Below are 11,673 nucleotides of genomic sequence, written 5' to 3'. Positions count from 1 at the left end.
ATGGAGGCTAGGGTTTCGTGTTAGATGGTTGGAGGATGAAGAGGATGACCTATTTCATGAGTTTAAGCCTTTAAATATGTAAGAAACCTTAAATTTCATGGGCTTGGGCCACAACGTTCACCACGTCGTGGCCATCCTCTTGCCATGTTGTGGTGACCAATTAAAACTCATTCTTCATTACACAACGTACCACGCCGTGGTCATGAGCCTACCACGTCATGGTACGCTTGGGCAGCAAACCCAAAATCTGACTTAAGCCTAATATCACTCTAAGCCGAAAGTCTTAATATCAAGCCCAAGAACCTTTACTAGATCAATTACCGCCCGAACCTTCAAGTTAAGATTATCTCGGAAAAAGACGTTACATCCATGTACCTTGCTTTTATATCTAAGCGTAAGGACTACATTTTTGATGGCAATAGATAGAATGCAACACTTTCGTACAATATCTTCTCTGTTCTTTTGGAGTATGTGATCAACATTGTTAGAAATTCCTACAAACCGGCGGAAAAACTTGTGCTGTTGTATCAAGTAAGATTTTCATGTTCAGAGTCGATTCCCATCATAGTGTAAACATCTCTATCCCGTGATGTTAGCAAGACCTTGAAGTCAACACCCTAATTTGGCAAAGGACTTATACCAATATTATTCATATCAACAAACTGCGATACATCGTTAATTATTACTAGGAACTTATTTTTACTGCCATGTGACTTGGCAAGTAACATTTTACAAAGCTTATAAGCTATTGTTGATTTAGTTTTTTCTTTGAGCTCTAACTGAGGTAGTATGCTACTACCTCGGCAATAAAATCAAACATTTTCTTTTGAGTAAATTACATGAATGGTCCCTATTTTTGGGGTAATTTGCGTGTTTGGTCCCTAACTTCCGTTTTTAACGTATGTCATCCCTATAGTTTTTTTTGTTTGGGGTAAATCGAAACAAATGGTAGCAGCAACAGATGAACAAAACAACAATCAAAATCCTTGAAATTAAACAAATCATACCAAACGGAATACAAAAATGATCCAAAAAATCATACCCAAAGTAGCCGAAATTTTCGAATAGAGCTCTGATACAATAGTCTTCAACAATGCGCGCAAAGTCAGCGTGCTTGCTACAAGTCGACTTCAACATCAGAAAAAAAGGATTGAATAGAGCACCGATACCATGCAAACTAATAAATAGTGGAGAAGAAAGATTGCTAGGGTTCTATTATTGAGTAAAAGTACGAATAAAAGAAGGGAAAATACAACTATAAATAAGAAAGCTAATCTAGGTTAACCTAGCTAAAATCCCATAACAAAATAAGCCCAATCAATTTATTAGGCTAACACTTCGACCAACAATTTTAGATCAAGGAGTAGCGTGTTATTTGATCCATACGGTTTTCTCCCCGTTCTTGAACATTTTCATAGCAACCATGTTGTTCTTTAGTGTTCTCTTCATATGATCAACAATTCTTTTTTTGAATACTACCGACACATAGTCCTTTGGTTTAGATGACCATCACCATTCAACCTAAAAGTCAATGGGAGTATTAGAACATTTACATATCGTCATGAAGAATATGTACATTCCAAAAATCATGAATTAAAAGGCCACTAACTGTCAATTAGGAGACGTGAAAATAGAATTTACCTCTAATATTCACTTGTCATTAATCGGAGACTTTGTCTATGCTTATCAGAGTGGGTGCTGTATAAACTACATAAATAAAAGTTTGTAAATATAGGTTGCGGCTTTTGACAATAACAAAATACTTGCATGAATTCTTCAAACGTACTTGAAGAATGATTAAAGCAAGAAAGATCTAGTTTATTACCTGTTGTCTGATCTTTATAAAGGAGTTGATGTCTTCCTCGGCATGAAACGAGTGATAAATTGTTTCTATTTCTTTTAGCTGTGGAGTAGCTGAATTTCCATTGGTGAAAATCGTTATTGTTGGGCATTTAATGAATCTCAAAGTATCCAATAATGGGAATGAAAAATCCTCCTTCCCCAAGCTAAACCCCTTAAGACATGGAAGCAAACCAAGTGTTATGGACCTTAGACAAGGTAACACAATCTCATTCCTCTTGCCATTAGATTCTTCCTGCTCTTCTTCTACAACTACATTTGCATCCTTACTGATCACCTCCTCCATACGCTTGCAGCTCCTTACAGTTAGGTCTTGGAGTTGCAATAGACTACCAACCATGGGAATAGTAAATACATATTCTAACCTTGAACATTCTTTAATTTCAACTCTTGTTAGGTTTGCAAGCTCAAATACTGTCCACTGATTGCTTCTCCATATATACCTCAGATTCATTAGCCCCTCTAACTCCACTTGTCTTAAGTTTGGAAGTTTGACAAGAGTAGTTTGTGATGCAGCAGTAGAACCACTATTTGTCCCTTGGAGTGCTTCAAATACCTCCTCTACCAAGTTACAGCGCCATACTCTAATCATTTCCAGATTTTGCAGTTGCTGCAGCTCATTGCATGGAAAAAGCTTTTTAGGAGTTTCCATATAACTGGACACATGTAATTTGATCAAATTTTGATAAGACCAAGGTACTACTCCATTTGTAGTAGCAGGGGAGGAGCTTGTAATGTTTGAACTCTGGAATAGGTTCTGCAAGGCGAATAAAGAAAACGTAAGACATATTTGGAATGTCGTGTGTTGTAATTATAATGAAACTCAAGTTAATTAAAGAGTAGTAATTAATAAATATGACGACTATGAATGAAAAGATTATAATTATTAGTGATGATGATTAAATCCTACTAATTGTTTCTGTTCGGTTACTATTTTTGATCTCACACAGTAAGTTAGTTAGATATGTAAGGTTTGTTTTGGATCGACCTTTTGCCCTTCCATCAATACGGAAAACATTGATTCAACCAACCTAAATTTGACTAAAACTAGTATCAATGTTGGCATGATTCTTAATTAGATGATGCAAAAAAATAGTAATAAATAAATAATATTTATACCTGATGATGCACAGTGGTAGACACATGAAAGTTAAGCCCATATTCAAGAATGTATGTGCCTACGCCTGTTTGTACATGCTTGAGCTTCAGAGCTGTCAACTGACCAGATGTGAAAACCACCATTTGGGGACATCTCTTGATTACAAGATCATCCAATAATGGCAATTGGAAGTCATTCATCCCCAAGAAGAAACCCATGAGGTTTTGTAGATTGCCCAGCGTAATGGACTTTAGACGAGGAAAGACCACAACCTTCTTAGAAGAAGATGATGATGATGCATCTTCTTCTTCCTTCTTCACAATCACTTTCATTGCCTTGCAATTCCATACCCTTAACTCTTCGAGTTGCTTGAGGCTTGCAACTGCAGAAAGTGTGAATATATGTTCCAAATGGTCACAATCGCTAATATTCAGTATCTTTAGGTTGGGGAATTGAATGTTAATTAGGCCATATTCAAGACTATGTTTGCCTAAGCTTGTGTCTATATACTTGATCTGCGGGGCTGTCGACCAACCATGTGTGAACTCATTCATCCCCAAGAAGAAACCCATGAGGCATGGTAGATTAGATAGTATAATGGACTTTATAGGAGCAAAGACCACAACCTCATTAGAAGATGCACCCTTTGTTCTTATTGTTTGCTGCTCTCCATCATCTTCTTCCTTCTTCACAATCACTTTCATTGCCGAGCAATACCTTATCCACAATCCCTCGAGTTTCCCAAGGCTTTCAAGTGCCGAATATGGGAATACATATTCCAAATGGTTAACCGTGTCGATATTCAACTCCTTTAGGTTCACAAGTTGAAGCATGCAACCATTATTCGGTCGTGGAATTGCTGATGTATCAAAATTTCCTTCCTCACAACCAATATTGTTGTTGTTGATCCCTTGAGTTTCAAATAGCTCCTTCATCCCACCACAATGTTCTATTTTCAGCTTTTCAAGCTTTTGCATTTGTCCTGCTGCATAGGATGGAATCAAACTTGACAATTTATAGCACATCCGTATTGTTATTTCTCTGGAGTATTGGCATAAGGCCCAAGAAACATCACCCACTTGAGAAGACTGCAACACATGAAAGGTAATGTAAAATTAAATCAATATAATTAACAAAGCGCAGTTCTTTGTTACCCATATACATATACACCACTTTTATATAAAGATATTTAATTCAACATTTGTACTTAACGAGTATTCTTCATGTCACAAAAGTATTTTTGGTTTTCTATAATTAATGTCGGTAGTATTAAAGTGAAAATAAATGAAATATGACCCTACAACGTAAAATCTGGAATGCAAAATAAACGAGGTTGAGAAAGCATGTGTTTATCACAACGAGGTTAAAGAAATTCAAATTTAAAATTTATTATTATAGCTAGTTTTTTTTATAACATCTAACACACACCCTGTAAATGTAACTCCTATTTTTAAACTATAATTTTGTCCACCACAAGATTTGAACCCTAAACCACTTAGGGGAAGGACACCTAATTCTAACACCTGATACCGCTAGGCTAAGGGACATTTGGTAGCTAGCAAGACTTAAATATAATTGGTTGGAATGATAGCTATAAATGGAAAATAGTCCAAAAAATAACATAATAAATGTAATTTTTATCATGAAAAAATATTTAAAATGCTTGTTTACAGAAAGAACAAAGGATATGCATCATATAGCCAAAACCTAGGATGGTTAGAAGGTCAATTAAATAGAAACAAAAAGAAGGTTATTAGTATATAAATGTCTTGATCATACTTTTACAAGTGAACTAGTGGTGATTGCTCTGTGCCTTAAGGGGGATTTATTAATACTATATTTTCGACTGAATAAAATAATATAAAAGGTTGGTATAAAACAAAATAATTAAAAAAAACAAAAACCGCAAATGATATATTTATGTAATTTCGCTATTATACCGGGACAATTATTGTAATTTTGTCTTACATAGGGACCATTTCTACAATGTCGCTAGTATAAAGGGACCATTGCTGTAATATCGCTATTACATATGGACCATTTTTGTAACTTCATTATTACACAGGGCCCATATCTGTAATTTTATTACAATGGACTATTTCTGTAATTTTGTCTTACACAGGGACCATTTTTGTAATTTTGTTACACAAGGACTACATCAGTAATTTTATCTATTACACAGACTGTAAAAAATAGGCTGTAAAAAACTCTCAGGTAAGGGATCTCTTCATTTTGTTTCTAGTATTGCAATATAAATATGATATCAAAAAGAAAATTAAATAAGTTGGTTCATATATAGAAAACATACCTTAAATTGATCAACAAAGGCAGTAGTTGTAGTGGAATTATTGGAAGATATTTCATTATTCCCACCATTGGCACAAATACTACCACCGATACACTTGAGACTATCAAGTCTATTAAGAGAGAGAGAATTAAGACATGGAAACATAGTGGTGCTTGTGTTGGTAAATACAGATGTAGTATATTCTTGATCCTCGTCGTCTCTATTTGAAACAACTTCTTCAATACCATCACACATTGCTACATAGATTGTCTTTAGGTTGGAAAGAAGTTTTCCCATGAGAGGCGAAAACAAGTACTTAATGCTTTTGCAATACATAATATTTATGGTTGTGAGGTTGTGGAATGGGGATTCTGATTGTTGTTTTGGAAGAGTAAAGAATTTATTCCAATTCCTGCACTTCCACACATGACTCATGTTGTACATTTCCCGTAGATCCAATTCCTGGAGGTTGGGAAGTATAGGTTGTTGTTGGTTATGGTGAGTTGTTACCAATTCTCTACTTGTTGGACTCTCTATCTCAAACACCACCTCCACTCCTTCATATCTCCGCAATTCAAGCATACGGAGGTTATGAAAAGAGTTTGCAAGACACGATGAGAATCTAAAGATCTTAGAAATACTATCACCGACTTGTGACGTCTCTTCCTTTGATAGAATATTAGTCTGCGCACAATTTTATATCCCAAGAAGAAATCTAATTAGTAACATGAATCACCTAATGCCGAATTGCATAAATTATTTAATTGCACATCGAAGGCATAAGTAGAAATAACGGAAATAGTCAACAAATTTAACAAATTTAATAAGGATTTTTTTCCCTTTAAATAAAGGAACCATTTAAAAATTGGTTGTAAGAAAATTATGACACAAGGGAAAAATATCACGGAAAAAAAACCAAAGACCCTTGATGTCTTTTTCAAAACCTCTTATCATTACATTTAAAAAGGAAATTATAATTGCGTTTAAATAATGAAGGATGGAAAGATGGTTCCATGCAACAAGCATATTGGGAGATCAAAGAAAAATACAAATCACTTAAGATGTGACAACCAAAAGGCCTTTGGCCTAGCAGTATTAGATGTTTTGAAAAAGTGCACCTCTCCAATGGTTGAAGGTTCAAGTCTCATTGTGGACAAAAGATATGGATTTAGGAGTATGATTAGATGGTTGTATGAATTAGTTGTTCTAAAAAAACAAATTAAGATGTGATATGTTTTCAAACAAGAGACAAAAATGGATTTTTTATACAACATAATATCCACTTTTTTAACCGACATTTCATAAAAAATAAAATAAAATAAGATAGGTAAATTACAACTTAGGCATCATAACAATTATAAAAAGGACATCACTCATGGCCGGAAACCATTAAATTTCATATCAAAAGTTAGTTTGTAATAGAAATATTATAAAATGTAACCGACTATGGTTGACCAATTTCCTTATAAAATATTAAAAAAAATGTTTTTACTTATGTTTCAATCATTTTCTAAATTTGTACTCATTTCAAAAAGAACATGGCTCTTGATTAATTAACCGTCAAGTTTTTTAGTTAAAACTTATTTCGGTTAACCGGTTTTTTTTTTAAACATTGACATTTTAGATGTTAAACTTATTACACTTGCTTACTTTTATAGTAAAGTCAATAATAATTACTTGTGTATTGTAAACTGGAATTGGTGGCATTTATAAATATTTCATATATATTGATTTTGGTGAAGTGTATATGTGAGACTAGTAAAAAAGTAGGATGTCATTGTCAACCCTTAATTAAGTAGAAAGTGAAATTGAAAGCCATACCTTCTTGTCGCTCTCCATGGATTCATTCTTTCTCCGGTTTTCTCCACAACAACTAATGGAAACCTTGATAAGTGCCCCAAGATCAAAATTGGTGGTAGTAGGCATGAATACATGTCTAAACCTCACACAGCTTCCAATTGTAATGCTTTCAACGGCTTGAAAGCCACGTACCAAGAGATGGGAGTTATTTTCACCTTTTACCCTCCAAATCTCACTTAGATTCCTTAATTGAAAAACATCAATGCTTCTCAAGTTGCTGCTGCCGCAATCTTCTCCAACTCCACCAACACAATCCAGGTCGATGTTGAATAACATCTCAATGGAGCCACAATTCTTGACTTCAAGCTCTTCAAGATAATGCATCAATGGCATGGGATTGCATGGAAACAAATTCACAAGATTATTACAATAATCCACTTTAATCTCTCTCAGTTTAACTTCACCACTCATCCTATATTCACAAGGCCATATCTCCTTCAAATTGTCCATTCCACGAACAGACAATTTCTCCAACTTAGGAATCATAACCTGCAAAATTTAGCATCCATTAATAGCCTTGTCCATGCAATACATCATACAATAAAATTACATAACTTTAAAGATTGTTTGAATTATATTAATATAAAACATATTTACCTCTTTGTTCAGTAAACAAGATGTTTCCGAATTATTCTTGTGATAAATGCTTGTGATATTTGGAATATAGAATAGTTCCAACTCCAGGAGTTGTGGGAGCTCAATTACGTTCACATTATGGCACAAACCTGATAGCTTCCATAGTGTATGCAAATCTAAAAACTTCAGCTTGGGGAACATAATTTTCTCTTCTCCGTTACCCCCGGTATGTATGAGTTCTTCCATGTTCCTGCAGGTGGAAACTCTCAGATGCTCAAGTTTTGACAAAGCTTTTACAACGCTAAGTGTGAAAAGGTATCTCAACTCCGCGCAACGCGAAACGACAAGGACTCTTAAATTGTAGAACGAAGAGGATTGAGGAGGATGCATGGACTTCACCTCAACATCTTCAAGATGATTCATATCCCTTACACTTAAATAGAGCACCTCTGTTTTTTGAAACAACTCATTCATTCTGGATTCCAATAGTTCACCTTTTTTGGTGACCAACCTCAACGTGTTTTCGAATGAGTGTCTACTCGATATCAAATGATCCGCTCTTAACTCACTTCCCATTGAGATCTTGAATCGTTCAAGTTTCTCAAAAGACATATTCTTCGGTTGAGCATTGATTTCAAAGAACTCAAATTCTAATGCAAAAAGGTTTTTTGAAAGTTCCGCCATCTCATTGCAGTTATCATCTGTGAAGCTAATGGCTTTTCTATTTCCGGCTTTTTTATTTCGAACAGCAACTCTCATATAAACCTCTTCAAGTTTGACCAAATTCTTTAAGACACCCTTATCTATACGAAGACCAAAACAATCTGTCAAATCCAGTAGCCTTAGCTTCTTCAAATTTCCAATTCTGGAAGGTAACCATTCAATGCCAGAATTAGCAAAGCTCAACACTTCCAGATTAAACAGATTTCCAATACAAGAGCAATCAAACATCAATGAGCATTGATGGAGATGAAGAACTCGAAGGTTGGTGGAGCAATATTGAGGAGACGAGGGAAGAAACGGATATTTCATTTCATGAAACGATACAACTTGAAGCTTTTCCATTTGTTCATAAAAGTCTGGAGGAAACTTCAGAAACTTATCTCCATGCATAAGTTTTAAAATTGTGAGGTTTGGAAAGTTGAGGTCTTTAGGAAACCTAGACATACCCTTGCATGTTAATGAAATTCTTTGGCAAGAGCCACTCACATCATTTTCAGGCCACCCTGACATGCTACCATGGTTGACAATTGAAGCATCCTGCACTTTAGAAAACATATCCATAACAAAAGCAAGTGCTAGATCATGCATCTTTACACACCCAACAACATCACCTTCCATCAACAAATTGGTATGGATAAGCCGCTCAATGCAGGTGTTGAGCCTGGCTCTTGCTTCTCTTATGGTATACACCTTTTTAAATAAATTTAAGCCCCATCCATACCTCACTAACTCCTCAGGAGGAATATTGTAGTCTTCGGGAAACAATCCACAAAGCAAAAAGATAGATTTAGTCTCCTGGTCTTGGAGATAGTCGTAGCTAATTCCAAAAACTTCATTCACAAAGTTGTGAAAGTCATGATGCTCTAAACGAGAAAGTGCATCACTCCATGCATCCTTGCTTTTATTTCTAAGAGTAAGGGCCATGGTTTTGATGGCAATGGGCAAACCACAACACTTTCTTACTATATCTTCTCCCATCTTATGAAGGTTGGGATCAACATCACTAGAAATTTGTACAAACTCCATGAACAAACTTTGTGCTTCTTCATCTAGTAAGATTTTCATGTTGAGAATTGAATTGGCTTCGACTCCCATCATAGTGCAAACATCTACATCCCGAGATGTTAGCAAGACCTTGAAGTCAACACCTTGATTTGGCAAAGGACTTAAACCAATATCTTCTAAATCAACAAACTGCCATACATCGTCAAGTATTACTAGGAACTTATTTTTACCACCATCTGACTTGGCAACTAACATTTTACGAAGCTTATCAGCTCTTGCTGATTTAGTTTTTTCTTTGAGCTCTATACTGAGGTAATCTGCTACTGCTTCCTGAATAGCAATGGGGTCCGTTTTGTGCCCTATAACTGCCTCAATAATAAAATCAAACATTTTCTTTTCTTGCACAATCTTCTTCAACCTTTGCATCATTGTGGTTTTCCCAACACCACCCATCCCACATAAGGCTATCATGTGGGATTTGTGGTTTGGGTGGAGTGCTTGCAGTGCTTCTGTGAAAATCTGCTCTCTTGACTTGAAGTCATCATGATCAGTAGATGGCATAGAGACAGATGCCTTCATGGAATCAACTTTTCCAAGAGGAATCGGATGATCAGTCCAGATGATTAGAGAGTGTTTTCTTGTGACACTTTCAACTTCCTCAATGATCTTGAAGGCTTTCCTTCCGACCCTGTGCCTAAGTTTGAGACTGAAACAAGTGCTGACATCACTAGGCATGTCTTCTATTTTTGCATTGATTTTTCCTACATCTTCCAACCAACCCCTGACTTGGGCTGGAACCTCAAGAAGGCTACTTGTGTTCTGTTTAATGTGATCTTCCACACCAATTTTTGCAGAATTCAACTCGCTCAATTTGTTATGCATATCCCTAACATATTTTGTACAGTTTATCACGTAGCCCAGATGTCTCTTAACAGGAACCATAAGAGTATCAACAACTGGTTTAATAATTGCATTAATAACATCCATTGCTCAAAATTATTACTTCTGGTCGCACCTACATAGTACAGCAGCCAACAATTTAAAAAGGGCAATTCGATGGAAATACATAATGAACAAGTACATGCACCTATGACGTAATCTGGAAAAAGAGAAAACTCAAAATCTAAAATAAATTTGAAGAGAAACTTTTGATTAATTTAAATATGATGATAGTAATAGAAGTTAAGGCTATTGTCAAGAATGATGTTCAGTGTTGTTCATCTGGGTTTACTTGCTTTTTCTTTTCATCCATTATTTTACACAAACCCAAATTCATGCGATATGTGATGAAATATCAAGTGTGGATGTCATAATCGGTGTTCAGTTTGAAAAAGATTGACAAAAAACCATGGATTGTACAAAAAATGCTTGAAAATTACTACGAATGAAAGAGCATACCTGCACTCTGCTTTGTTCTTGCTATATCTTCTTGTCTCAAACAAAATGCACAACTCTCAAATAAAAGAGCAAGAACAGTAAAGTGGGAAAAAAAAAGCATAAACACAAAGAATAAAGGTTTAGAAGATGTTGGGGCCTTGGGGGTTTTGGTTGATTCTACCTTTTTTATTTATTTAAGTATTTATTACGTTTTCATTATAATTATAATTAAGGAAAATCTATCATACAAAATATCGAATCCATTCATTGTATACTTCATTTCCTCTCACGTAACATTTAATTTCAAACAAATTGTTAATACATACAGGTATAATTTTATATGATTTGGATTAATTGTCTATTAGGATACAACTATTTTGAAGAAAAATAGATTTAAAAACGGAATCAATTAATATTTTAATGCCTGTTAATGGATAAATGGACGAGTTTTAAAAGTAAATAGCTCTTAAAGCTGAAAATAAAACTTTCACAAATTTTAGATAAAAAGAAACCCAATTGTAACAATATGTTTCATGGCTTATTTTTTATGTTTTGGTTAAACGTTTGCACATGGATCGATGATGGATGCTATGGATTAGGTATGTCAATGATGCTTTAAAGGTTTCTACAACTATATTTACAAGTTGGGGCTAGCCCACTGGGCTAAAAAGGTGTCTAACTAGCAGTTTCTAACCAGGAGGTCTTGGGTTCAATCCTAAGCAAATACTAACATGGCCGTTCAAAAAAAAAACATGTAATCCCAAGGTTTCCATGACCCTTTGTTTGAAAGTCTAACTAATCGAAGAGAAGTCAAGTAATGTTTAAATTAAGAAACCGGTTCAAATCATATTGAAAATTAGTTTTTAAAATGATGTGTCTAAAGTTT

General features: G+C 35.0%; 1 protein-coding gene across 1 annotated transcript; it reads right to left on the bottom strand.

The window, feature by feature from the left end:
- Positions 1-973: 973 nt before the first annotated feature.
- LOC145158877 (uncharacterized) lies at positions 974-10,882 on the bottom strand. The gene is made up of 8 exons (XM_079077738.1): positions 10,809-10,882; positions 7,704-10,425; positions 7,068-7,595; positions 5,268-5,930; positions 2,980-4,047; positions 1,826-2,617; positions 1,642-1,707; positions 974-1,521 (listed from the first exon to the last, which is right to left on the bottom strand). Exons 2-7 carry the CDS (start codon positions 10,395-10,397, stop codon positions 1,687-1,689), a joined length of 5,766 nt encoding a protein of 1,921 aa, XP_078933864.1. The 5' UTR covers positions 10,398-10,425; positions 10,809-10,882; the 3' UTR covers positions 974-1,521; positions 1,642-1,686.
- Between the last annotated feature and the right edge of the window lie 791 nt (positions 10,883-11,673).

This window comes from Lactuca virosa, chromosome 2 (assembly GCF_052849685.1).
Source record: "Lactuca virosa cultivar CGN04683 chromosome 2, Lactuca_virosa_CGN04683_v6, whole genome shotgun sequence".
NCBI classification, from domain to species: Eukaryota; Viridiplantae; Streptophyta; class Magnoliopsida; order Asterales; family Asteraceae; genus Lactuca; species Lactuca virosa.
This window is presented reverse-complemented; position numbering and strand designations above follow the sequence as displayed.